The 27,685-nt window shown below is 32.4% G+C and overlaps 4 protein-coding genes across 5 annotated transcripts; all 4 read left to right on the plus strand.

Annotated features, from left to right (window-relative positions):
* The first annotated feature begins 2,770 nt into the window (after window positions 1-2,770).
* On the plus strand, window positions 2,771-8,887 carry LOC114370328 (glycinol 4-dimethylallyltransferase). The gene is made up of 13 exons (XM_028327638.1): window positions 2,771-2,935; window positions 3,016-3,066; window positions 4,684-4,961; window positions 5,113-5,196; window positions 5,287-5,361; window positions 5,626-5,709; window positions 5,810-5,899; window positions 6,548-6,649; window positions 7,175-7,270; window positions 7,380-7,451; window positions 7,538-7,633; window positions 8,110-8,214; window positions 8,618-8,887. The coding sequence occupies exons 1-13, from the start codon at window positions 2,881-2,883 to the stop codon at window positions 8,657-8,659; spliced, it is 1,230 nt and encodes a 409-aa protein (XP_028183439.1). The 5' UTR covers window positions 2,771-2,880; the 3' UTR covers window positions 8,660-8,887.
* Window positions 8,888-11,308: 2,421 nt separating this feature from the next.
* Window positions 11,309-13,388, plus strand: LOC114371066 (nucleolar complex protein 2 homolog). Its single transcript, XM_028328470.1, has 4 exons — window positions 11,309-11,441; window positions 11,573-11,612; window positions 11,709-11,819; window positions 12,201-13,388. The coding sequence occupies exons 1-4, from the start codon at window positions 11,353-11,355 to the stop codon at window positions 12,327-12,329; spliced, it is 369 nt and encodes a 122-aa protein (XP_028184271.1). The 5' UTR covers window positions 11,309-11,352; the 3' UTR covers window positions 12,330-13,388.
* Window positions 13,389-14,008: 620 nt separating this feature from the next.
* Window positions 14,009-19,900, plus strand: LOC114371065 (2-isopropylmalate synthase 2, chloroplastic-like). Its single transcript, XM_028328469.1, has 12 exons — window positions 14,009-14,819; window positions 14,930-15,143; window positions 15,229-15,309; window positions 15,412-15,501; window positions 15,593-15,679; window positions 16,764-16,864; window positions 18,144-18,177; window positions 18,260-18,334; window positions 18,576-18,659; window positions 18,746-18,880; window positions 19,196-19,347; window positions 19,434-19,900. Exons 1-12 carry the CDS (start codon window positions 14,143-14,145, stop codon window positions 19,564-19,566), a joined length of 1,863 nt encoding a protein of 620 aa, XP_028184270.1. The 5' UTR covers window positions 14,009-14,142; the 3' UTR covers window positions 19,567-19,900.
* A 2,299-nt stretch (window positions 19,901-22,199) lies between these two features.
* Window positions 22,200-27,033, plus strand: LOC114372530 (transmembrane protein 120 homolog). 2 transcript variants are annotated; one of them, XM_028330134.1, is made up of 10 exons: window positions 22,200-22,692; window positions 22,781-22,859; window positions 22,928-23,022; window positions 24,135-24,239; window positions 24,351-24,430; window positions 25,660-25,750; window positions 25,841-25,948; window positions 26,147-26,233; window positions 26,495-26,563; window positions 26,662-26,793. In XM_028330134.1, the coding sequence occupies exons 1-10, from the start codon at window positions 22,474-22,476 to the stop codon at window positions 26,704-26,706; spliced, it is 978 nt and encodes a 325-aa protein (XP_028185935.1). In that variant the 5' UTR covers window positions 22,200-22,473; the 3' UTR covers window positions 26,707-26,793. The 2 variants fall into 2 exon arrangements, with proteins under 2 accessions (XP_028185935.1, XP_028185934.1); XM_028330133.1 differs by having other exon boundaries at window positions 22,452-22,692; window positions 26,703-27,033.
* Window positions 27,034-27,685: the final 652 nt, after the last annotated feature.

Raw genomic sequence — 27,685 nt, forward strand, 5'->3', positions numbered from 1 at the left:
AAATTAAATCAAGATTTGTAATGAAATTAAAATCTCGATTCCTCCTATCTATTTTATAAGAAACAAATACACTAAAACTTTTTTCAAAAGTAGTATAATATATAACAAAAACCACCACCAACCATTGTTCCAAATTTAAAACTTAATATGACCATTATACACCAAATTATGCATAAGTCTATCCTAGGTCAGAAGTATCTTACAAGTAGGAGTATAAAATATTACTATCATCTAGTCATAATAATAATAATAAAAGGACATATTAAATTTGACACAACTACTCATCAATATAACCGAGTAACCGTACCTCTAATCCTCTATGACATGGAGAAATGAAGATCTCCATTTCCTTTAACTCACACGTGACATTTATATTAAAACTAAAATTGATGGCCAAGATTTAAATAAAGTAAAACTTTTTAAAATAAAAGATAAAAAGAGATCCAACATATTTGACATATCATCATACGACGTGTAACTTTTTTTAAAAATTATATTTTTAAACCTTCATTTGTTTAAATTAGTTGATAGATGATTAATTGATAACATTAACCAATTAATTAAAAATTAAAAACACAATTTATATAGAAAAATAATACATGATTATGTTAGATTTTGTGAAGATGTGATAAATCACTATACTAATGGAGGTTACATATTGTCATCTGTTGACATTAAATACTAAAAAATTATTAATACAAAAAATATATAAAAAAAAAAAATTGTCTGTTTTTGGAGGGTTGTCGTTCTGCTTTTTTTGTTTTCGAACTTTTGTTTAGGAAAGTTTGTGCTGAAAACAGGTAAGTTTGATTGTATCCAAAGCCACCAAGAAAGACCCGTGTAGCCACCAAGAAAGACCGCCCTGTCATACATTAAAATAAAACATCAGATCTCGACGATCTAGAAGACTTCCCTTGCATTGTTCTCCAATCAAAACCGATTAATCAAGTTTTTTTTACCCCATTTTTTAAGCTGCAATTTTCTAATTTATCTAAATCAATCATCTGGTTACCTTGCCAATATTTATCGAACAAGGTTACTTATTAGTTTATTAAAAAAAAAATTCAACCCATAACATCTTTCTTCTCACTTCTTCCTTTAATCACACTAAATCAATTTTATAATTCTCATTAATTTTATAATTTATCTTATAAAAAAATTATATATTAATAATATAAAATTTTTTACACCCATCATAATCTCTTATATATATATATATATCAAATTTATTAATTCTAAAATAATTATCTTAAAATATTTTAAATAACACATTAAAAGTTGTACTTTAAATGCATACATATTAAACTTTTATCTTTTTCAACCACTTCGTTTTTTCCACTTTACACCGATTAGTCTAGTCTTTCACGTACACCAAGATTTGATTCTTCTGCCTCAACCATTATTCCACGAAAATTAAAAAAATGGAGTGTAGATGGCTATGAACAAATATACTTTAGAACTGCCGAGTCAAGCAAATGACACTTTTTAATATTTTTTTTCTAGATTTCTAAAATAAATATTAGTTATCTAAGTTATAAAAAAAATTATTGATTTTATATTTTGTAGTGATGAAAATTAAATAAAAAATTATAGGAACCAAAAATAAATTTTGCTTATTTTATAAAGACTAAAAATAATATTTTTTTTACAGGAATAGAATTAAAACTCGCTTATTTTACAGGATTAAAACATATTCAAATAATTATTTTTTTTAATCTCCATTCATCTGAGTTTTAATCTCAGACAGTTTACTAGTATTTTTAGAGCACAAGCGTAAATTGGCTACTTCAATGTGTGGCATCAATGGATATGGGTCCGTGCAGTCTCAATTTGCATGCCGCCGAATACTCCTCACATTTCATTTCACTCAAATGTTTAATGTTGCACCTGAAGTGTTGAATTTTCTTTTTCTGACAGTTATTCATTATTTCAATTAGAATAATTTTAAATTCTTCTATATATTTTTATTCTCTTGTATTTCTTTCTAACATTGAAAATTTCAAAATTCTCTTATGTCTATAATATTTCTTTCTTTACCATGCACCGAGGACTTTCGTCTCATTTTGTTGAAGCATTTGCCCTCAATGACTTCGACAATTCTTAATAGTTATGACCTATTGACAAAACAATAAATTTGGAATCATACTTAAAACATGAAAATTACTGCACTTTTTTTACAAAGGTTACATCGAGCAAAACTATCTCAATTGAAAGTTAAAAAAATAACTTAGTGTTTGATAAAATTAACTGTTTAAATAATTAAAAAAAATAATACCATAATTTATTTAAAAAATATAACAAAAAAATTAATAAATATATCAAAAATAAAAGTGAAAAAAAATATAAAAAATTAAAAATTAGAAACTAAAGTTTTAAAAAAATACTAAAAAAATATATTTATCAAATAAATAAATAAATTGTTTAGATAATAAAAATAATTAGAAATTAATTAAAATATCTTATGAAACTTGATCATTAAATAAGACTCACTGAATTAATCTAAATATCTAATTCAAACCAAATGAAATAAGTCTAAAAGCAACGGTGGTTTAATATATATCTAATTCAAACCAAATGAAATAAGTCTAAAAGCAACGGAGGTTTAACATATAATAAAGAAGAAAGATGAGATACGTCATGAATTGTGGTTTAATATATACGTGAACATGCATGTGCGCCCATGATCAGCCATCACAGACGAGACAAAGGAATTGTTTATTTTAAGGAAAGTTGAGTCCTAGTCAATTTTGCGGTGGTGTATAAATTCATAGATGAATCACATCACATATATTGTATCGAGTCTAGTCTCTACAATCACTCCTTCCTCTCATCCTCTATAAAGAAAGTGCTTAATTTGTGTTGTTACTTGGTTCAGTTTCCATGGATTGGGGGCTTGCTATATCTTCTCATCCTAAACCTTATTCAGTCACAACTGGTACCTATGTGTCCTACTTTCTTCTTCGATATCATGCATCCATAGCTTGGGTATTTACTGACTAATGTTGGTGATTGTAGGTGGAAATCTCTGGCGGAGTAAACACACCACCAAGAATATTTACTTTGCAAGTATGTATCACATATACTCCTGTTCCTTTAATTTTGACCGTTATCATTACTTCTTAAATATCTCAGTCTTTTACATTCGTTCACTTGCTCACAGAAATATATATTAGTAGAAGGAATCACTTTTAAAGCTGTGAGTTTTTCAATAAGGAGGGGTGTTTAAAATAAAATGATCCAAAATAAAAATAAAAAAACACTTAAAAAATTAAAAATCAAACCAAACTGATTTCTTTTTATTTATTTGGATAATTTTTTTTCCTCAAATCGATTTGGTTTGGTTTGGTTTATAGTTTTTGAAATCGAATCAAATCATAACACTTATGCTAACACTTATATTATTTTAGTGTTATGTATGTACAATTTAGGTTTTATAATATTTTGTAGTGCATGTATCCCAAGCTTATACAATGTATATCACTTTTTTTTTATAATATGTTTTTTTAAAGTTTGATTTGAATGATTTTTTGATGAAAAATGGAACCAAAATGAGCCATGAACACCCTTATCAATAAGTACTTGCAAGACAATGAAAATAAAAAAGTCAACATTTTAAAAAATAAACTTTTCAAAGAAAAATCATTTTTTTCAAATACAAACAATAGTATTTTCATAACTAGAGTTGACAAAATGGATGAACTGACCCAACCGTGTCCACTAGGTTAGACCTAATGGCCTACCAATACTCTACGTGGATCATATTTTTTAAAGTCGAGTTAGATTTAATGACCGTCATGTTAATTCATTTTAGTCCATTTTATTTTTTTGTCTAAATGACTAGCAAAATGAACGGACCAATCCAACCCAATCCATCAGATCAAGTGTGAAAAATGGGTTAGGTCGAGCCTACCCATACTTTATGTTGATCTTATATTTTAAAGTTCAATTAGGTCTTGAGGACCATCAGCTTGATTCATATTAACTCATTTTATTTTTTTGTATGAATTTATATAAATTCAAAAGAAAAAATAAAAGTTAAAAAACATTGGACCAAAATAAGTCTGACTGAATTCGAACCCATGTTTTTTGAGTCCAACCTAGTCCAATGGGTCAATCCAAATAGGTACAATTTTATTTGGGTCAATATTTTTTCAGTTCAATTCAACGGACTACCTTGACAAGCTTGGTTCATTTTGTCATCTCTCTTAAAAAATAAAAACTATATATATATATATATATATATAAAAGAAAAATTAGACCCATCAAGCCAAAAAGAAATTCTTAAAAAATTGTTCCATTTAGCTAAAAAAAACTAGCTAATTTTCTTTTAATTATCTATATTTTTCAAAATACAAAATAATGTAATAAAAAATAGAAAAAAAATCAAATTCAATTTATTTTTCTTATTAAGTGGGTAAAATAAATACATCCAAAGTTGTTAGATCTTGTGTGATTAATTAGAGACATTTTATAAAGAACATCATACACTATTAATATATTTTTCTATGTGTAAATGACTCTTGAACCTTACTCTATTTTTGAAAACTTTTTTTAAATCAACGTTTTTTTTTATGTTTTCTTTAATAAAATAAAATAAAGGTGAATTCTCTTATTTTAGTTTGTAATTGATATTTTTTAGTTGTGCATGGTTACTATTACTACATCCAATATTTGGTATTTTAGGTTCTTGGATATCAAAAGCTTCACGACACAAAAGGGAAACTCAAATAGAACATAATGTTTTGAGGTTCCAACAACCAAGTTTGGATCATCATTACAAATGCATCGGAGGAGGGTCTACATATCAAGAATGCAATAGAAAATTTGTTGTGAAGGCAATCTCTAAACAACCTCTTGGTTTTGAAGCTCATGCTTCCAATCCTAAGAACATTTTGGACTCTGTCAAAAATGTATTGTCTGCTTTCTACTGGTTTTCCTATCCATACACAATGATTGGCATAGTAAGTCAAACTTCTTTTATATTACTCTCATAAATAATCTCCAAATGTTATAGTCAATACTTAATTCAATTCATTTGTATCAAACACTTTTTTTGGATAATAATAACATCTTTAATGTTTAAATGGGCCATTTTTATTTGTCTTTGGACAGACATTATGCGCATTTTCTTCATCTCTTCTCGCGGTGGAAAAATTATCAGATATATCTTTATCATTTTTAATTGGCGTGTTACAGGTGAGACTCTAAATGTGTTATTTTCCTTTAAATAGCTAATTGTAGGTTATCTTTAAAATTCATTAACATTGAGTTTTAAAAATGTTTCAGGGTGTGCTGCCTCAATTGTTTATTGAAATTTATCTTTGTGGTGTGAATCAACTGTATGACCTTGAAATAGACAAGGTATGAGACTTACTATTAGAAATAAATAATCTAAATGAATAATAAATTGCTTTTCTTTATATCTTTTGGGCTTATGTATTATTTCGTTAAAAATATGATAACCAAATTCCATGTGGTATTTTGGTTGATGAAGTCTGACTAATTATTATAGCCCTTGATATGGTCGAAAAAACATGCAACTTTTTATAGCTTAACAAACTTTTGGGGTGGAAAAGTACCGTATGATTTGTCTTATTTCTAATTTATGTTACATGTTTTTTGCAGATAAACAAACCACATCTTCCAATGGCATCTGGACAATTTTCCTTTAAAACCGGTGTCATTATTTCTGCAGCATTTTTAGCTCTGGTGCCTTTAAGAATTTTCCTTTTCTACAATGTTTTTTTTAACATGAACTTCGTTAACAGAGTATGAGGGGACTTATTGTTTTATTTTTATTTTTCTTCAGAGTTTTGGATTTACTTGGATTACCGGCTCTTGGCCATTGATTTGTAATCTTGTAGTAATCGCTTCATCGTGGACGGCTTATTCAATCGATGTGAGTTTTTTTCATTTGCATATAGACTTTTTTTTTTTCCTTTACAATAGTTAAGACGTGAGTATAAGACTGTTAATAGTATATCCATAATAGTAGCTAGATTAGGAAGATGAATTAAAAAATAAGTTTTTTTTTTTAAATAAAAATTATAGTGAACTCTTATGGATCAAAATCAATCCAAGATAATTTTTTTCATATTTGATTTTTAAATTTAATAAAAAGTTTTAAAATAACTTCTTATATATTAATTTATGACTTCTTCAAAATAGTTTATTTTTTATAAAAAAATATTTTTAAAAATTATATTACAAAATAAGATAGGTTGAGAATTAAATTATTTCCTAGAAGTTGATTCTCAAGAGCAAACATTTTTAAAATATCCTCCAAAAGAGTGAAAATTCAAATCCTTTAGTTAAAATTTGTCTTCTAAAATGCTTTATATTTTCAAACATCCTTGATTTGAAATCCAAAGTATATATTTTATGCCAAAACATTTAAAATCCATTTGAAAAAATACATTCCCTCATTAAAATTCATCTCAAGTACAAATTAAGCTATTGAACGAAGATATTTCTAACAAACACGCTAATAGAAACTAATGTCAAAATATTTCATTTAAGGGTGTTTCGATGTTTTGAAAATTTTCAGGTGCCCCTACTGAGATGGAAGAGATACCCATTTGTCGCAGCAATGTGCATGATTTCTACTTGGGCTCTTGCATTGCCAATTTCATATTTCCATCACATGCAGGTTGTTCTATAGCTAATTAATTGTGTTTTTTATAAACGTAAGTTATGGACGAGCATGAATTAACTTATATGCACATAACAATAATATCAAATTTTTATCCCAGGTTGTTAGGGTTGGTTTTGTTGAGTTCATGATTATTTATTTAATTCATTTATTAGAACTTAATTAATTATGAGATGTGAATAAGAAAGTTGAAGAAAAACTAGATATGTAAAGAAAAAAATAAGCCTCATTTTAATTGCTTTAGTATAATATGTACATTTATATTGAAAGCTAACTTTGTCAACTATGGCTATCTCACTTGAATAATAAATAGCCTGAAACTAACTAATTATCAATAAGCTACAAACTTTTATATATATAAGTTACAAGCTACCACCTAAGATCTTCTTCCATGTTATTAATATATTATCGCCATGCATGTAGTCCTAGAAGTTTTATATTCTCTTAGTACCTTCCACATGTAAGAAAGATGAAAGGAAGCTAGGTATTTTTTTTATTGCTAACACATGTAACGTTGTCCAGACCGTTGTGTTGAAGAGGCCAATTGGCTTTCCAAGATCATTGGGTTTTCTTGTTGCATTCATGACCTTCTACTCCTTGGGTTTGGCATTGTCCAAGGTAAAAGCTAGCCTATAGTTTCGCAAAACACACCTTTCTTCTTTCCACCATCAAAGTTTTCCATTCAACATGTATATATAATGTAAAACCTTTTATTGGATTTATATAGGATATACCTGACGTTGAAGGAGATAAAGAGCACGGCATTGATTCTTTTGCAGTACGTCTAGGTCAGAAACGGGTATGTTTTTCAAATCAAACATCTCAGCAAAATTGGTTGTGGCATATTGTATATCCCTTAGTTGTTATTAACTATTTTTTTTCCAGGCATTTTGGATTTGCGTTTCCTTTTTTGAAATGGCTTTCGGAGTTGGTATCCTGGCCGGAGCATCATGCTCACACTTTTGGACTAAAATTTTCACGGTAATATGTTGTTTATTATATGTATAGTTACAATTATAGGTGTGCTGTGTCTTTTTTCCCTTTAAGAAGTTATTTGTTTTGAACAACATGGTGTGATTTTGATTAGCAAGTGTTAGAATATATTACAAAATTCTTATAATTTTTTAGTTGTAACTTAAGTAATTTATAGTGACTTATATTATCCCTTAGGATTGATTTTCTGACCTTAGTAATTAGGATTATGGGTCTATTATTAATTATCAATATAATATAAATTAGTGTTTTTATCTTCGGTGATACATTTTTCACATCAATATTGATATAATTTTATTATCATAAGTATTCCGTTTTAAAAAAATGATCTTATCAGTAGTCAAATTAAAGGGTAAAAAATGATCTTTAAATAAAGCGTACATTTTACATATGGATATATGAGAATATAAACTTGTGTAAACTTTTCAACAAAGGTTGAAACTTATGTGGTGCCACTGTTTTAGGGTATGGGAAATGCTGTTCTTGCTTCAATTCTCTGGTACCAAGCCAAGTCCGTAGATTTGAGCGACAAAGCTTCCACTGGATCTTTCTATATGTTCATCTGGAAGGTAATACTCTTAAAGATTGTTTGTCATCTAAGGAGGTTAATATCAAGATTTATATTTAAGAGAAATAGCTATCCAAATACTCTTTCTCTTTTAAGAAATAAAGTTGTGTGACGATTTCTATTGTCTTCAGACTTCTAATTGAGTTGCAAAACACAGGAGTAAATTAGCTAAATTAAAGTTGTTTTTTGTGAACATGAATTTCTGTGATTGAGATTATGCACTTAATCATATTTCGATGTGATTTCATTTTCTTGTGAAAAGTGCAAAACATATTGAGACGTTAATTATTGCCTGCTTATTTGTATATTATTTGTTTTCAAATTATTTGCACTAAATTCTTTGTCTTTGTTGATACAAAGTTGAATATAATAATTATGTATTGATTTATTGTGTCTTTTTGCAGCTATTGTATGCAGGGTTCTTTCTCATGGCTTTAATTAGATAAGGATATCGTGGAAGGCTTAAACAATGTTCTCGACACATACACCAAAATAAAAGGAATATATGTTTTGCATCTAAGATTTATTAAATAAAGCCGAATGTTGGTTCTTGTATCATTAAGATTTTTTTTTTAATTGTCGAAGACTTTATGTATTCATATTCACCTTGACTTCTACGGTCAAATTTTTCATAAGTGGAATAAAAGCAACTTGTTATACAAGTTTTTTTTTTTTTTTTGAATTTAGTGCTTTAAGAAAGAAAATAATAATAGTAAAAATGTTTCTTTTTAGTGCACGGTGCCCTTTAATGCAAAACTTTCAAATTTAAAGTTAAAACATTATTGTCAAATAAGAATCACTAAGCATATTTCCCACAAAATTAAATTTTCATTTTATTTTATATTATCTGAATATATTACCAACACTTGCTTTTCAAGTTTGAAAATTTTATATTATCACTTTTTGGTGCCAATTTGATATAATTCTTTTTTTGCTAACTCAATTCATATCTCCCATAATGTTATTTTTTAATAGTATATTAATATTATTATTTTATAAATATTTATGTAGAATATAGATATATTAATATTATTACTAGTAAATATTATTATAATCCCACAAGAAGAATTGCAATTTTAAGAAAATTAATAAAAAATATTATAACAATTTTTAATCGTTATTATATTAAATTAATTTTTAAAAATATAAAACACTAAAAACTTTAATATTAAAGTGACTAAAGGAATATTTTGAGCCAATTCACAAATATAAAAGAATTAGAATGAAAAATTTTAAACATAAAAACTAAAATAAAAAAAGCAAAAAAAAAAAAACAGAAGGCCAAAAAAACATGTCAAGATATTAGTTCCCAACAAACTAAATTCTCAATGGCGTAAAGCCATAGGAAAAATATTAATTTGTTAAAATTCATTTTTTATAATTATGGTATAAAAAATTATTATCATGATTTTATTATATATATATATATGTACATATGTGTGTGTGTTATAATGATAATAAAAATAAAAACAAATTAAATGTTATCTTAAATATTAGCATAATAATAATATAATTTTTATTAATCAAAATATAATAATTAAATACATAAAAATTATAAAAGAACAAACTATACTCTTTCTCCTTGTGTTTACAACTTATTATCTCACATTCACTTATTCTTATACCCTTATACAAACATTTCTCTTTAATGAATTTTTTTTATCCAAAATACCATTATTTTTTTCATGAACTTACTTTGATATTCTTACTTTGAAGAGTAAGTTCACGAAGAACACCAAGAATATTTCAAAGACAACTTCAAAGACACATTTTTAATGCACATAATAAACAACCCAAATCCAAACAAAACATTGAATGGAAAAATGAAATCTTTAGTTTAGTATATTTTGAAACCAAAATGCACTTGAAACCCCAAACAAATTTCATCTTAAAACCAATTGACATTAAGTAAATTTGTTCAATAGATATATAAGTTACACTTTAAGAAGTGAGGCAGTCGATGTGGGACTTGGGTATTTCCCAACAAATTGAAAAAACCAAGTAAACATTCCAATATTGACCAAATTTCACTTTCTTGGAAAATTCCTCACGAGACAAAGAAAAAGAAAAATGAAGAGCTATCATTATTCACTCATACAATTCTTCCCGTAACTAAGAAGCAAAAAAAAAAAAAAAACTTTAAGTAATTTTCCTGTCACTTCACTTCAATTCAATTAATTTCGCACTCAATTTTTTTCGTTCATTCTTGTTCTTTTGCTCCTCAATGTGACTTGGATGAAATGGAAGAAGGGGTGAATTAAGAGGAATTGGGCATCCCTATTGAACCTAGGAAGCAACGACTCTCTCGTGCACATAAACTATGTGTTTTGCGACGCCTGATCATACGTTTCGCACTGCCGCCTTTGCAAATTCCATGTGGTAGACGGAGCTACCTCATAACTACCAAGATTTGCACGATTTAATGCTTCCCGAGTAGCACCCATATCTCTCTATTTAGTAATCGATGAAGACGATGTGACTGAGGATGACGAAGATGGTATAGGTGTAGATGTTGTTGAGAATGACACCAATGATGGGCATGGTGAAGTGGAGCTCGTTCATGGTAGGGATATTGAGAGTGCAACAGAGATAACATGGCCGCTGTGGATGTTGAGGCTGGTGTTGTTGTAGATTTGGAAGGAAGGGTTATTGATAATGGTTTCTGAGAGTGGTATTAAGTGACAAGAGTGTTATGGATATTTTGTTCAAAATTTAATACCATTGGTAAGTGTGATAGTTTAGGAAGACAAAAAAAAAATATTTTAAGTCACAAAAACACGTGTAATAAGTTTCAAATATAAGAAAAATTTATGTAATTTATTTATTATAATAATATAAAAATTATAAATTATAAATTAATATTTGTATAAAACACATTATTTTTTCTCCTGAATCGATTATAAGTGTCTTTTAACTCTAGTCTAAGAAAATTTTATAATAAGAATCAAATAGAAATTATGTGATTATATAATAGATTATAAATTGATAACACAACAACAAAGTCTTACACACAGCTTAATTAAAACACATGTATTTAAGTAGGAGAGACTAGAATTCAAGCGATTAAAAATTTGCCTTAAGACAAAGAAGAAAAAGAAGAAAGAGCTCGTTATAAACTTTGACAAACGGGCAGAGCAGAATGTGGCGGGGAAATTTACTTTTCTTCTCTGTCCCGCTGTCGAAGCTGCAACCATACCCGTCATCACCACCACCACCGGCGTCGAATAGGTTTTTAGTTCACCTCTTTCTTGATATCACTTTCTCAACTTTTACTTTTCTCTTTCAACCTTCAATTCTTCCATGCATTACTCTTCTTCTTTGTTATTATTTTCATCTCTGACCCCTAAATGTCTAAACAGGTTTTTGATTCAGCCAACATGGACGCAGAAAATGATACAGGTTCTGTGAAATTCTTTTTTCCCCTTTTCAATTTTTTATTTTTTAAATTATGTCAATTGTTTATTTTCTCTGGTGATTTTTTCGTGGGTCCATCAGAGAGGAATTTGGATGGAGAGAACAGTGTTAGACGAAGGAGCAGCCAAAAAATCCATGTCTGGGAGTGGAGCACGAGAGCATAAGGACCAATTACACAAACTTCAGGAGAAGGTTGGGCTTGTTGCGTTGCTGTTTCTTAGGACTTTTTACCATTATTAAATATATGGTTTAACTTTATCTACCTTCATATGGTTCTTTGAATTAGGATTAAGGTCCATCATGCTGCTTGTTCTTATTTGAAAAGTTCTCTATAGTTTAACTGAATAAGTTTTGTAGTTTTGCATCCATTGTCTCGAGAAAGCATGCAAGTGCTGTAAGTTTTATTAGAGAAATTAGACATTGAGTGGCAGGGAAGACAAAGACAATGAAAGGTTTCAATTTAGGTTTTGATAAAGTAACTCACTGGTACAAATGTTTGCATTTGTGAAATTGGAACTAGATGGTTTTGGCTACATTCTATTGGTGATGCTATTAACAGTTTTTCCATTTCAGGACCCAGAATTTTATGAGTTCTTGAAAGAGCATGACAAGGAATTGCTTCAATTCAGTGATGATGATATAGATGTGAGTAATGTTACATTTAGACTCTTTTTATCCATCCTTTTACTGTGCCATGCATAAACTACTATGGATATGGTATGGGGTCCGTGAAATATATTGATTTGATATTTCAAATAGTTATCACGTGTAGTATGTAATGTCTTCCAATGCCATATTTGTCAAAGGAGTAAGTACCAAACATCATCGAGAGTTGGATTACTTCAACCCTTACCTATACCAAATGCCATTTGGGAATATATAAGTATGGATTTTGTGGTAGGGCTGCCCAAGTCAAAAGGGTTTGATACTATTTTGGTAGTAGAGGACAGATTGAGCAAATATGGTCATTTTCTCTTACTACTCAAACGTCCTTATTCAGCAAGGTCAGTAGCTGATGTCTTTACAAGGGAGATAGTGAGGTTACATGGAATTCCAGCCTCCATAGTGAGTGACAGGGACCCGGTTTTTATGAGTAATTTTTGGCAAGAGCTATTTAGGAGGCAAGGTACCACCTTGAGGATGAGTACAGCATATCATACTGAATCGGATGGGCGAACCCAGGTGTTGAATAGAGCTTTGGTATCTCCAAGATAAAGGTTGGGGATTGGTTGTATTTGAAGATTCGGCCACATAGACAAACTTCAATGCCTACTAGATTGCATCCTAAGTTGGCAGCCAGGTACTATGTATGGCCCTTATCAAGTGGTTAATTATTGTTGCGGGTGAATCTTATACATGTTGCTAATTAATTACTTAGAATCGATCTTAGTTTTGGGTTCATAAATTAAAAGAAAAAAAAGCCTTATTTACATGCATGTGATTTTACCATGAAAGAATTGAAGAATAACAAATTACTTGGTGGCCGGTGTTATTCAAATATACCAAAATAATATTATAATTTCTTTCAACGTGATCGTGATATATATATATATATATATATCCGTCTTAAGCCCTTACAGGCATGGCGTCTTTGACTTGTGCGGTAAGTAACCAGACTTCCAAGACTCGAGAACTGACTTGGGATGAGACTCCTCATTTATCATGATTCATGACAATGCAAAAGGCACGTAACGGGACTTTCCTGTTTAACACTAGTTTTTAAAATATATTAATTCTGTAAAATATGTTTCCTAAAATATGGTTAACTAGAATAGTGAGTATTGTAACTTTTTGGTTCCATATTTATTTTTTATGGATAATATATATATATTTGTGACTCCGTCAAAAACTTGCCTATTATACATATTTAAAATTTACTTAATGTACATATTATAGGTTTGATTACCTGCTGGAGATATATAGTAATTCATGCTCTGCATGCAGTTCAAACCTAGGCAAGGATTCCATTTATGACGTATTTTGACAGTGAACTTATAAAGCTGACATTTCATCCATTTCACTCTTTTCAATCCTCAAAAATGACTGCTTGATTAATCTAATCCCACACTCATCTAATCAATTAATTTAACTCTCAATTAGTGGTATTCATATACCAACAATTCTGGCACTCCTATTTTTGTTTTATCAGTATATTGCTTGTCTTTTTTTTTATATATATATATATTTTTGACATTTTGATTAAACCACATTTCTAATAAATGAACTAATTAATTTCATTTAAAATTCACACACACGTGATTTAAAGACAAGAAATAAAATAATTATTAATCGTGAATTATATAAAATAAAAAATGAAAACAAAAAATTGCAAATGATCCTGTCCTGATCATCTTTCCATTTTATTTGCAATAAAATAAGCAAGAGTGTAGAAAAGCGCAGTTTGTTCCATCCACGTCACTCTCTCCATCTGAAAGCAGCGCCGCCGTTGAGTTAGTTTATATCCGAGACGCCACCACAGTGAATATTCAACTTGAATACTCTTTAGGGTTTTTCCATGGCCACCGTGATCCGCAACCCTATCCTCTTCCCTTCCACCTCTCACCACCCCAACCAAAACCACACATTCCTCACTCTCCGCTTCTCTCAAACCTTACGCTCTTCTCTCCGCTCCAAATCCCGATTCGCCGTTTCCTGCTCCCAATCGGAACCTCCTCCTCCTCATCCTTCTTCTTCTCGGCGGCGTCCTCCGTACATCCCCAACCTCATTCCGGACCCTTCCTATGTCCGCATTTTCGACACGACTCTCCGCGACGGCGAGCAGTCCCCGGGCGCCTCCATGACCTCGAAGGAGAAGCTGGACGTGGCGCGGCAGCTCGCCAAGCTGGGCGTTGACATCATCGAGGCCGGCTTCCCCGCCGCCTCCAAGGACGACTTTGAGGCCGTGAAAATGATCGCCCAAGCGGTCGGCAACGCCGTGGACAACGACGGCTACGTCCCCGTCATCTGCGGCCTCTCCCGCTGCAACGAGAAGGACATTCGAACCGCCTGGGAGGCCGTTAAGTACGCCAAGAGGCCCAGGATTCATACCTTCATCGCCACCAGCCCCATTCACATGGAGTACAAGTTGAGAATGTCCAAAGACAAGGTCGTCGACATTGCCCGCAATATGGTCAAGTTCGCTCGCAGTTTGGGCTGCGATGACGTCGAGTTCAGTCCTGAAGATGCTGGAAGGTTACTACTACTATTTATCACTTTCACTGTGAAATTGTTTTATGAATAAAATGGTGTCACTTTGTACACTGAGTGTTGGTTGTTTTTTTTGTGTTTGTGCTGCTTACTAGGTCGGATAGGGAGTTTCTTTATGAAATTCTTGGAGAAGTTATTAAGGCCGGCGCCACCACGCTCAACATACCTGACACTGTTGGTATAACCATGCCCAGTGAATTTGGAAAGTTGATTGCTGATATTAAAGCTAATACCCCTGGAATTGAAAATGTTATTATTTCCACCCACTGCCAGAATGATCTTGGACTTTCTACTGCAAACACTATAGAGGTATGGTTAAAATTGTGTTTTACTTCTTAAATCATGTTGGCAGGGAGAGTGAATTCTGAGTTTGTGTGCTCTTGGATACTTTTAGGGTGCGCGTGCCGGTGCAAGGCAACTGGAAGTGACGATTAATGGGATTGGTGAAAGGGCTGGAAATGCCTCCCTAGAAGAGGTGAGGGACCATTTTCTGTTGCCTAGCCTAGTTCATGTAACATTTCATTGGAGCATGATTATTTGATGTTTCTGTGCTTGAAATCTTCTTTCTTTCTTTAAGGTTGTGATGGCCTTGAGATGCGGAGCACATGTCAATGGCAATCTCTACACTGGAATTGATACAAAGCACATCTTTCTGACGAGCAAGATGGTCTTATATCTGAAACTGATCTTTCTGTTATTTCTTCTCCCTTTTAAAGACCTTTAGTGGCCGTTCCATTTATCATAACCTTTTCCTATAGGTCGAAGAGTACACTGGTTTGCAGGTACAGCCACACAAGGCTCTTGTGGGAGCTAATGCCTTCGCCCATGAAAGTGGCATACATCAGGTTGGTTATGTCAAAATACATATATCCTTGTATATCTATGTAATAGGACTTAGACCTTGGTACTTAACATTGTATAATGTTCAAGCTTATAATTTGCGTGCATATGCCTGAAATGAGTTTTCAATAAGCAACAGCTGCACCTTTGCCTCCAACATGTATGCCCAAATTACTGATAAGATGACATGTCTTCGCAGAAGCTACTTAGAATATTGGTCAAAAATCAAAATTAGTTGCATCATGGGACAAAAAGTGAGCCTTAGCACTAGGTTGCAGCCTTTTGACTTCGTGATGATGTTTTCTACTTGTGAAAACACTATCTATGCTCATCTGTGCAATGTTGGGTACATCTAATCCTCTCCAAATCCCACAGTGATGGGAGCCTCATGCACTGGGCTTCACCACCCCTCCCCTCCTCCTCTTTTGTTTGTGCCTTGCATTTGAATCTTATACATATTGCTAAATTACTTAGAATCTTTTGGTTTCCTAAATTAAGAAAAAATGATTTCTTCTTTGTTGTGATTATACCATCCTGATCTAAATTAGATCATTCCATGGATCCTTATCCCATAGGAGTAGCTTGAACATGATTTCTGTGTTTGATTTTGATTTTGCAACACAGAAAGATATGCTTGATAAATGTTAAGCAATCTTTTTAAGCTTCAATCAAACTTCCATTTTAAGCTTTAATCTTTTACATACAAAAATTTAATTTGTTCATTTCCTTCACATAAGATACAGCCGAGCTTCATTCTATTTGTTTTTGTGCCTAGATGCAGCACCTTTCTTTTGTTCTGTTTTAGGTCCTTGTGCATTTTACTTTTGGGAGAATTCCAAAAAGTTACTATTGATACATAACATGAAGGAAGAATGATTACTTGGTGTGGTTATTCAAACCAAAATTAACCAAAATATTATGATGACTAAAACCACTTTAGTGGTTTCTCTCCCTCTTCATATTAAATATTTTTAACACTAGTTCCTTACTTGAAATCATACCTTTTATTTTTTTGGTGACTTAGCCTTAAGCCCTCATCAAAACTGTCCTTTGATTTCAGCCTTTTTTCTTCTTCAAAAACTGTTGTAGGATGGAATGCTAAAACACAAAGGTACATATGAAATAATATCACCTGAGGACATCGGACTTGAAAGAACCAATGAAGCAGGTATTGTACTGGGGAAGCTTAGGTATGTAATTTTCTTTTCTCTAGAACACTTATTTCTGCATGGATCTTGTACAAACTGCTAATTTCTATGTTCTTTTCAAATTCTTTAGAATTTATCATTTCCTAAGTATTATGTTTATATGCTGTCATAAAAAAATGTTTATATGCTCAATATTTGCTGTCAGCATGACATGATGAAACAAGTTGCAACGATAGTTTAGTTTATCCTATTATATAGCTGCAACTAAGTGATTCTTAAGCATGATATTGGCTATTTAATCATTTTTTGTTTATCGCTACTCTTGAAGTTGGCTTAATGTGAATATTCACTGCCAAACAAAAATGTGAACTGAATTTTATATGACTGGAGCTTTGAGAATCCCGCGTATAACGGAATCCTGGTTAACTTTGATGTTGATCTGAGTTTCAAAATACTACACCATGTTCTTCATCTTGATCAAACTCTTTATCACTTGTTGAGACTTGAGAAGGTTCCTCATACTCTGTCGAAAAAATAGTTGTATAGAGAGAACAGCCCACATGCATGAAGAGACATAGAAAGCCCTTAGTGTCTCATAATGTACTGACATTGAGAACATAATTTTATTCATACATTTGGAAAGTGTTCATTGTCATATACAACATGGCTTACAAAACGTTGATCAGAAAATTGTTGCCTTGCTGATAATATAAAATTGAGTTCTCTTGATCTTAACATGAGAAAACTTATGTCTCTAGCTTTCTGGACCTATGTAAGTCCTCATGGTACAAGCATACCAGTTATATTTGAGTGAGCGTACAAGAAGTTGTCTGACTTTGGCAGGGTGAAACTCTGCGGATAATGATGATTCTTGGCCTGCTTTATTTTGATGCTCAGAAGCATCCTACTTGTTCATCTTATCTGTTCCATGCCTGGTGGTTGACTATCAGGAATGTTTTAGTTTTGACACTTGACAGCAGTGTGGAGGATTGAGTTATATACTACAAATATGCATGAATTCCGAAGTTTATTACTAGACGACATAGTATTAGATGTCACCTGTATGTTAAGGTAATGCTACAGTAACGTCTAATCTATAAAGCATTTTAAGAGTACTTGTATTATCTGACATTTAGGGTATCTAGTATCTAATTGCAGAAACTTGTATGTAGCTTAATTAAGTAATAATTAATAGGTCATTTAGAGTATCTTTTCTGCTGATTTCAGAAGACATGGCTCTTTCCTCTGATACCTTGTGCAATCATTTGTATGCTCTTTTATCTTCTCTTTCTAATGAAAACATCTATTACTATTTTTGCAGTGGTCGCCATGCTTTGAGAAAGCGACTTGAAGAGGTATATATACGAATATTTGACTTGAAACAATAGGCTTATTGAATTTCTCTTCTGTTTTATGAGTTATTCTCTGTTTTTTCAGCTTGGTTATGAACTTAATGACGACCAAGTTCAGACTTTATTTTGGTGTTTTAAAGCAGTGGCTGAGCAAAAAAAGGTAATTAAGAACTAGTGTTACTGGTTGTACTATGTAAGTCATTAAATCTGGCTAGTGTTGGCTCAGTCAACAAGTTGGTGTGTCTTTTGACGTGTAACATTTGATATCAAACAATTAATGTTGCCAGTAATAAATGAAACCAGTGTCTCTTTTCCTGTATGGAATCAAAGTTCAGGGAGGAAATAATTGGTTCTATATCTGATGGATGCATGCTGATTAACTTGCTTTTGTTTTATATCAGAGGGTTACTGATGCTGACCTCAGAGCATTGGTATCAGATGAAGTTTTTCAAGCAGAGCCTGTCTGGAAACTTGGTGATTTGCAGGTAAATTGATATATTCTATGGAATTTGATATAATGGCTTGACAATAATAGAACAAACATAATCTAATCAATATCTATCTGGTGCAGGTGACTTGTGGAACTCTTGGCCTTTCTACAGCAACTGTCAAACTTTTGAGTAGTGATGGTAGCACACACGTTGCCTGTTCCATTGGTACAGGACCAGTGGATTCGGCTTACAAGGCTGTTGATCTGATTGTGAAGGTTTGAGTTGCATATATTCATCTTTGCTTTTTAGGTTAGGGAATTTTAATACATTGCATCATATTGGCCATATTATTGGTTTATTATTGCCAGCTGTTCTTCTTCCCTAACCCTAAACCTTTAATTCTAGTCACCATAGCCAACTATTGTTTTCAGGTGATTCAATCTAGAAATAGGACAAAAGGCAGAGCTGTCGTATGGCAGACTGTACATTTAGATGTTTCCTGATTTCCTTGTACTTTTAATTGAATAATACTGGAATTCTTATCACTATTGGTATGATGGAGGAATCTTGTACTCTTAATTTTTATGCAGGAGCAAGTAACACTTCTTGAGTACTCGATGAATGCAGTGACAGAAGGCATTGATGCAATTGCCACTACCCGGGTTGTAATTCGTGGGGAGAGTGAAACAAGTACTATTACTACCCATGCTTTAACGGGAGAAACTGTTATTCGAACATTTAGGTATGGTGAATTCTAAAATGGATTATTTTGGTGTATCTAGATCTTTCTAATTGGTCCGTGGACATGACATTTCATTCTTTTGATAGTGGGACTGGAGCGGGAATGGATGTTGTTGTTTCCAGTGTCAAGGCCTATATTGCTGCACTAAACAAGATGTCGGGTTTCAAGGAATCATCTCAATCTGCTGAAAAAATTTCAATTTCTTCATTGAAGATTTGAGAATTGTGTGGCGCTTCTTTGGTAACAATTGTTTGTGTTAAACCACGAAGAGGAAGACAATGTTGCAGCAGCATCCTTGCCTCTCGCAGTTCTCCATATTAAGGGTTGTCCCTGTATTTTGACCGGAATATATTTGCAACCTGTAATTTATTGATTCACCCAAGTAGCCTTTGCAAAGAATGTAACTTAAGTCCGTTTTAAATATTCAGACTACAGGGATTCTTTCCCTTTTCATTTTCTTGGGTGCCCTTTATTTGAAATTATAAATTATAAATGTGCTTCATAATTGGAGTGTCCCTGTCCGTTCCAGAATAAAGACATCTTAAGGTTTCGACTTGTGGCTATAATAAGGTGCCATGGCACCATTTTGTTGGATCAATGAAATATTTGTCAAAATCCAAAAATTTGGAAGTGGATGGCTGTACATTTGTGTTGAAATCTCAAATTGGAGGCAGAAATACTGCTGTAACAATTTAATTTTAACACGGAATCAAGTAGAGCGAGCTATATAAGCTATAAAATGAGGACCGCATTTTAGAGGGTGAAACGTAGAAGTATTAAATGTTCATTAGAAAGCTAAGAGTTGATAGTGTTACAAAAAAAATGGTATACTAAATTATGAGATTATCAATACTGAATATCGATCCAATTGAAAGGGATTTGAAACTTCTAAGCATGCGATTTTGTATTTAAATTGATTTTAAGATTTATGTGTATGGGGAAAAAATCATTGGGAAGGGTTTTGACTCTTGTAGAATTGTTAAAATTATTTCTTAATTTTAAGGGCGATAACTATTTTTTAATTGAGCTTCTCGAAAGTGAGAAAATGTATTTAAAAGATAATTTAGTTACAATTGTTTGAAAAAAAAATAACATTTAAGAATTTTAACATTATAATAATATTATTACGATTTTAATAGTTGTTGTTTTTTCAATAAATGGCAGTAACTGTATTTTATTCTATAAAGGGTCTCCTTATTTAAAAGAGTAAAGATAGTAATATGTCCGCATGGTTTTAGAAGAGTCAGGACTATGCCTGGGTGAATCATGTAAATTTTTTTAAAGTAAGCCTTGCCTAAAAACATGGTAAACAAGGGTTTAAATATGCATTATTTTACAAGGAATTAATCTATAAACTTTGTTGGATGCTTATTCTTAATGTGATGCATGCCTGAGCTGAGTATGATTTCCTTGGATAAAAGCAGTATTATATTTATATTTATATGCATTGAAAAACTAGTCCATGTCCATCATTGAGTGCATTAAGTGGTGATTTAATCATTCCCAACTGCCAAATTCCCTCATCATTTCTTCATAATAGCAGTCTTTAGTATGCACTATTCTAGATGTTGGTGTGCTTCCTACCAGCACCAAACCTGTCCTGAAAGAACTTTTCAACAGGCATAGCATAATTCTCTTTAAACGTTGTACTGTATTTGATTGCCCGGAGGTTGGCACTTGGCAGTAGTTGGATGAATGATGATACAATATACACCCAAATTTAGTGAGACATACTCAAGGACATTTATCTCACACTTGAGAAACCCACACAAATATGTAATGCGGAAAATATAGTTTGCCTAGTTTTTTAACGACATGGTGCATCGACCCACGTTGCCCACGAGTTATTCTTCTCCTTTATTTTAGTTGCCCACGACATGGTATGCATCAAACGTTATTTTCTAGTAAATAATCAAAGACTAAAAAAATTATTAAAATAAGTTAAAGAGAGCTTATTTCGAAAAGATATGCTAGGAAGTTTATTGAAATAAGCTGAAAAAAATGGTGAGAGTCATAAACTAACTTAATAAGTTCAAATAAGCTTTTCTAAGCACTCCTTAATTCTTTTCAAAATGTGGAGATCATTGAAATAAATTTTATCTTTTCACATATCTTAGATTTAAGTCTTGATGGACCTGTTTAAACAACTTAAGTCACTAAACTATCTACCAATAGTATTAAAAAAAACGTATGAAAAAAAGAAACAAAAAAAAAACAATTTGTGTAATGGGATAAATTTTACAGCACAACTCAAATCTAGACTTAACAATGTTTATTTGAACCTGACTTTTTGAAAGCAACCAGACCATGACTTACACTTTAAGAAATAAAATTTTGTACAAGTGTCACAAGAAAAATTCAATTTTAGCATATTGTTGTTGTGCAATGGTAATGGAGATCAAATTTAAGTTGTTATGTATTTACCCCGGGCCGATCCTATTGAGTTATTTCTTTTTACTTTCTACCTATGAATATTTTTTTTATAGAAAACAGTAAGTATTAAAGTTTATCTATGTAATTGGTCCCTTAACATAAAAACAGAAAAAATATAATTTAAAGTTACAAAAGAGTATAATTTACTCTTGAATTAATTATCTTATAATTATACAAGCATATAGATCTATCCCAATTGATAATTTTTCACAGATTAGAATTTTTTTTTAAAAAAAAGTAAGCTAGTAAAGATGATTTAATTTTGTCATAACAAAAATACTCTTAAATGAATTATAATTATATGATTTATTGTATTTACATCCCAAGACAAAACGAAATCACTTGAAAGCTGCACGCGCGTCTTGCTCCATTGGCAAGTGTTAAAGTTAATGCTTGCATGTCAAAGGGCGAATTATTGTAGCGTAAATGCAATCTTATCAATAAAAAAAAGAATACGATTAAAGAAAATTTGAGTTTGATCTCTACTGGTATTTTGCAGTGACAGGGGTTTTTGTTTTTACAATGGGGATGCAATGTTCTTTGTTTATTTAAGAAGAAAAAAACAAAAGAAACAAGAGAGTGTGACGAGAATGGTTTAATTTAATGAATGGGTCCACTTTAGTCTTAATGATTTGTTAAGAAATAAAAAGGGGGAAACGTAAGTAAGAGTTGTTGCGTGTGTGAGTATCGGCAATGGAAGAATGTTCATCCATTGAGGAATCGGTGGCGAGCGTGATCGAAGAAGCCAAGGAGGTTCAAGACGCCGTTTCCTCTCACATCTCAAAGGCTTCCAGCGATGAAGAACCTCTCCGCCAACGTGTCCGTGCCGTCGATTCCAGAATCCATTCGCTACGTTCCTCTCTCGATTCTCTTGTCTCCACCAAACAAATCCCTCCCTCCTTAGCCGTTAAGGTAGGTTAATGATTAGCCTCTCTTTAATTCTTCAATTTCAATTACTCCTTTACTGAATCCACCGATCTCATGTTTGGTTTGGTTGCAGTTAGATGAAGATTTGCAGAGAGCGAGATGCATCATCGTTGACGGTGACGCCTCTTCGCTCCTCCCTGGCCATGCACAAGGTTACTTTTCTTCACATCTCATAATCTCCTTGCTTTTCAATTACATGATATCGATTCAATCGCTTTAGGTAGCTTTTTGAGGATGTTTCTTGGTCCTATCAATGTTCGTGCCTCCAGGAAGGATGTTCAACTCAAGGTCAAAGAGGAATACAACAGTTACAGGGTATATATTTATAGATTTCTCAACATTCTCGTTAATTCAACCTAATTCTTGCCATTTCTCTTCTTGCTTCACACAATTCCATGTTTGTTGCAAAAGTTGTTTGCACTTTTAGACCACTCTTTTACCTGTTTTATGCTTTTGTTAATTATTTTATTTTCATTTTGATGAAATAGTGATGGGTATATCTTTCCTATCGTTTTCATCTTGAGTGCTGCCTTTTCCCACCTCTGGTTCCTTGTTTTGCCATCACAACACGCAGCTCCTTGATTTTGGAAGACTACCACTTGTCTTATGCTTCTGAGAAATTGAATGTTTGATTGGTTTCCTATTTTCGTTTACAATTCTTTCATGTTTATACTTGCAGACTTTGTGCTTATTAAAATGCCTATTATAAAAAAAGAAAAGGTGTTGCATGAACATAACGTGGTTGACATGAAAGCGAGTAATCCCACACGGTAGTTGTTAATCCTAGACAGCCTTCCCCAAAACTACTATAGCAGCATAGCAAATAGGTTGATGCCTTGATGGGTGCCGCACAAAAGATTATGTATTCAGGATAAATAATTTGTACCACTATCATATAAATTCTCAAAAACAAAACATTACCCAAAACTAAAGAAGTATTCATCTTTAATTATCAAAATTCGCATTTATGTAGTCCAGACAAAATTACCATAAATAACAACAAAAGTTCAGGAACACAAGGTTACAGCATCAAATTCTTAATAAGTTTAACTCTAAGGTGGCGGCTGTGAAGCAAGCTATAAATACAAGGAGGAAAGTAAAAAAAAAACATAACAGAGGAAATCTTGATGAGAAACACTCAAACCCTACAAAAACCTTGAGAACAGAGGTTGGATGAGCTAGTGATTTGCTCGAAAATGGTGAAGCTCAAATCAGCAGGAAAAGCACAACCTTAATCAGGGTAGGGGTAGGGAGTGAAATTCACAAAATCAACAGTAAATGTTGCATCACCACAATAGCTCAAACATGACTTGATGCTCTGCACATTGAAATCTCGCCATTTACTACCATGCTCTGCACATGTGCACATGCTGCCATGCAGAAAAAGTTTGTGAAACATTTACAGAGATGTCCCTTCTTTTGTTCAGGATAGAACTGCCCTGCTATTCCTGCTTTTTCCAGCAACTCTGCTTATTCTAAGATCGTGGATTTGGTCAGGATGCTTGCCAACTTTTCCTGTTCAGATGTACCAGGTATTTTCTTTTAAACCCCTCTCGTTTTATGTGATGTTAGTATTTATTTGCTTGCATGGTAAAATATTTGTCAGCAATCTATCATTGAGTATTATCATTTGTCATCATCAGGCGTGGCTGCTATTCCTTTACACCGGTTTGGCATTGCGAGAGAACATATTGAGAGTCAATGGAAGTGATATTCGTCCCTGGTATAGTCATTAAACTTGATGTTTGAATGGATCATAGTTAATGGGTATTGGGTTCCTGGTTCTATGCTTGTTGCTTGTTCTTTAATGACGTGAGTGAAACTTGTATGACTTTTTATTGATCATTCAAACCTTCATACTCTACAACTTGACTGTGCTATGTAGGATAGTAGGAAGCATTATTTAATTAGTTGGGTTGTGTGTGTAATGCATAAGCCTATGATAGGCGGAGGATTAGGCTTTAGGAATAGTGTTCATAAATATTGGCCTAGTGGCAAGGTAGTTGATCAAGAGCAAATATGGTTTCATTAGCATGGCTGTGGATGTTAAATTTTGGGTTTCTGCTATTAAATTGAGTTCTTGGAAATTTGTTTCTCTGCCCTCTTTCTTTTCTTTACTTTCTTTGGAAGGTACTATGGTTCCATTTCATTTCTGAGAGAATTTTGGTTGGGAGTTCTTTTTTTGGGTCTTTTCCCATATTTTCATCATGTGCTTACCTTGCAAGATGGACATGCTTTTTATGGCCCGAACCAACTATTCCCAAAGCTTAAGCTATTAGATGAAGATACATGAATAGTTTTATATTAGTATACTATAAAAGCTTTCATATGAATAGGAATATATATTTTTTGCATTGTCAGGTAGCTTGGCAGTAGTAGAGTTAATGGTTTGGACTATTTGTAGTGTTGGATATGTCATATGTCCACCTAACTTAAAGGTCATTCATTTTTCTCAAGCTGCATTTTGAGATTTTGTTGGTGAGCAGAATATGGTGTTTCAGAACTGTGTTGATTTGGTTGATGTTTGGTTCTGTTGAATGCCGTCAAATGCCTGATTTGCTGTGGTTTATTCTCTCATATTTTGTAGGACAGGCTTTTCTCAGCTTAGTTATAGGCTTCAGCTCATGGTTATTTTTTTTTTCAAAGCAATTAGTTAACTCTTTAAAGCTTGTAATTTTTTCCTTGGCACTTTCTGTAAAGAGGATATTTTCCGTTTCTTGGTAATTTCCTTTCTCATCTAAAAAGGGAATCATAACCGATGCCAATCTGTCTAATTTCTCATCTCTTCTCATCTAAAAAGACGAAGTATAATTGATGCCCCTTTGTCCTGTATTCTATTAAATTCCAAGAAGGGGAGGACAGAAATTTTATTCGGTTTGCGTGTTAATATTGTCATCCTTACATTGCATATTGGGAAATCTTTTGGCAAATAAACTTATTATATGGTTACAGGTGGATATATCATCACTATTGTGCTATGGTGATGGCCCTCGTGAGTCTCACTTGGGAGATTAAAGGACAACCAGACTGTGCAAAAAAGCAGGTTAGTTTCCTAGCCCTGCGCATACAGTTTTTTCTTCCTTTTTGTTTAATTATTTTGTGTAACTATTGTTTGTCTCAATAATGCATGCAGAGAGGTGTACAACTTTTTCTACAGTGGGCTATGATGCAAGGAGTTGCAATGCTTTTGCAAAATAGATATCAACGCCAAAGACTTTATACTCGTATTGCATTGGGAAAGGTTACACTAATAAATAGTTTACTTTTACTTTCTTTTTCCTTTTCTATTTTAGTTATATTTTACCCACCCTCACAAACATTCTATCATCCTTTTCAATCATGATTAAACTTTTCTTTTTCCTTATAACATTTATAGTTAAATCTTTCAGAGCTGGACTGAAAATATATAATATTTGATCCATGTTTTTCTGTATTTTAGGCTAAGAGGATGGATGTTGTGTGGGGGGAAACAGCTGGTGTGGATGGCCAACTGTGGCTGTTGTGTCCTATACTTTTCACATTGCAGGTAACATGGCTGTTATATGTCACTTAAGTTATATGTGTGACTATGAGCCGGTCTTTTATTCTCATGTGATATTCATGTTCCTATAATGTTCGTGATTTATGTTGTGTTGTGTGAGTGACAGATGATTAGTTGAGAAGCAAGTCTTGTGTTAATTTGCTTTAAAACTGAAATTGGGTTTTATTCACATTCTGGAAATCATTGACCTGACATAGCAGATGTTTGGCATTCTTCAATTATATTTGTACTCCTTTCTTGGTTCAGGGATTTGAGGCATATGTTGGGCTGTTGTTGCTCAGGACTGCAGTTGTTGGGGTTGTTTCTGAGTGGCAGGTACTAGTTTGTTTATCCTTGCTACTTTACTTCACTTTGTACACCAATTGATTGATTGGAACAGAAGAAAATAAATCCAGTAATATTTTGTTGCATAGATTAGCCTTAGCCTTTATAATGATAGAAGCTCTTCGGGCAGGTAATATTTTGCGGTGTTCTGTTGGTCTTAATGGCTGTTGGGAACTTTGCAAATACAGTACAGACTCTGATGGCAAAATCAAGATTTAAGGCAAAGATGAGAAGAAGCAAGAGCAAGCAAAGGCTGAATTAGCAAGTTGTCACTTTTTTAGCTTTTAATAGGATCAGGATTTTTTGCACTCATTTCAGTTTTGACCTCAGTGCAAGCTGGTGATAAGTTTGGCTTGTTGTAGCATCAATCATTTACGAGTCTAAGCATAAACATAAATTTGGTTAAAATGATACTACGATTTTTGTTAGCCACTTTTTTGGGTTAGCATGCTTGTTCCAAATGTCTCATGTTCCAAGTAACTTAAGTGCTTCGTTAACTCGATAGGTCCAGGGAAATTATCGGTAGTAGCCCAAAATTTAAACTAGAGATGGAAATCTACATCTTTCTGTTATTTTTTGGTCTGATCGGGATCAATTTTTTATTTTAAAACTGGATGAGAACATGTCTCAAAAATTATAATTTTTTTTTGTCCAATATAAATTTATTTTTAAAACTTTAATTAAATAAAATGGTGAAATCATGAACTGCATTCCTTCCAGAACATAAATAATTATTAGACAACCAAACATGCAACATACGAAGCAAGCGTGATTTCTAAAGGTTGTATACCATCACAGTCCAATTAAGGTCATTCAATAATTGATTCTAGAACAATCGTACTGATAAGTGATAATTGGCTCTTGGGCGGATCTAATATCGATTATAATCCTTCCTCAGTTATATTTTCCAAGTCAATGTAGTACCTTATAATTAACAAGCTTGATTAGAGTTCTGTCAAGGTTAAACTACTTAGTTTCACGCTTTAGTGTTTTGGAAATCAGTTAGAAACTCCGTTTCATGCTTTCCAAAGCATTTTTTCACTTTTCTAGGCAGCAAAACGTGATTGACAAAAATTGTCACTTCGAACACCACCGATGGTAATGTTGCGTTTA

This window comes from Glycine soja, chromosome 10 (assembly GCF_004193775.1).
Source record: "Glycine soja cultivar W05 chromosome 10, ASM419377v2, whole genome shotgun sequence".
Lineage (NCBI taxonomy): Eukaryota > Viridiplantae > Streptophyta > Magnoliopsida > Fabales > Fabaceae > Glycine > Glycine soja.

Excerpts from the sequence above, each read along its gene's own strand:
- LOC114370328 (XM_028327638.1), top strand. The coding sequence starts at position 2,881 with ATGGATTGGGGGCTTGCTATATCTTCTCATCCTAAACCTTATTCAGTC. Across the intron at positions 4,962-5,112 it reads CATACACAATGATTGGCATA|ACATTATGCGCATTTTCTTC; the intron begins GTAAGTCAAACT and ends GTCTTTGGACAG. Across the intron at positions 5,362-5,625 it reads ATGACCTTGAAATAGACAAG|ATAAACAAACCACATCTTCC; the intron begins GTATGAGACTTA and ends TGTTTTTTGCAG.
- LOC114371065 (XM_028328469.1), top strand. The coding sequence starts at position 14,143 with ATGGCCACCGTGATCCGCAACCCTATCCTCTTCCCTTCCACCTCTCAC. Across the intron at positions 16,865-18,143 it reads ATTGTACTGGGGAAGCTTAG|TGGTCGCCATGCTTTGAGAA; the intron begins GTATGTAATTTT and ends CTATTTTTGCAG. Across the intron at positions 18,335-18,575 it reads CAGTGGCTGAGCAAAAAAAG|AGGGTTACTGATGCTGACCT; the intron begins GTAATTAAGAAC and ends GTTTTATATCAG.
- LOC114372530 (XM_028330133.1), top strand. The coding sequence starts at position 22,474 with ATGGAAGAATGTTCATCCATTGAGGAATCGGTGGCGAGCGTGATCGAA. Across the intron at positions 24,431-25,659 it reads GGAAGTGATATTCGTCCCTG|GTGGATATATCATCACTATT; the intron begins GTATAGTCATTA and ends ATATGGTTACAG. Across the intron at positions 25,751-25,840 it reads CAGACTGTGCAAAAAAGCAG|AGAGGTGTACAACTTTTTCT; the intron begins GTTAGTTTCCTA and ends TAATGCATGCAG.
- LOC114371066 (XM_028328470.1), top strand. The coding sequence starts at position 11,353 with ATGTGGCGGGGAAATTTACTTTTCTTCTCTGTCCCGCTGTCGAAGCTG. Across the intron at positions 11,613-11,708 it reads GGACGCAGAAAATGATACAG|AGAGGAATTTGGATGGAGAG; the intron begins GTTCTGTGAAAT and ends TGGGTCCATCAG. Across the intron at positions 11,820-12,200 it reads TACACAAACTTCAGGAGAAG|GACCCAGAATTTTATGAGTT; the intron begins GTTGGGCTTGTT and ends TTTCCATTTCAG.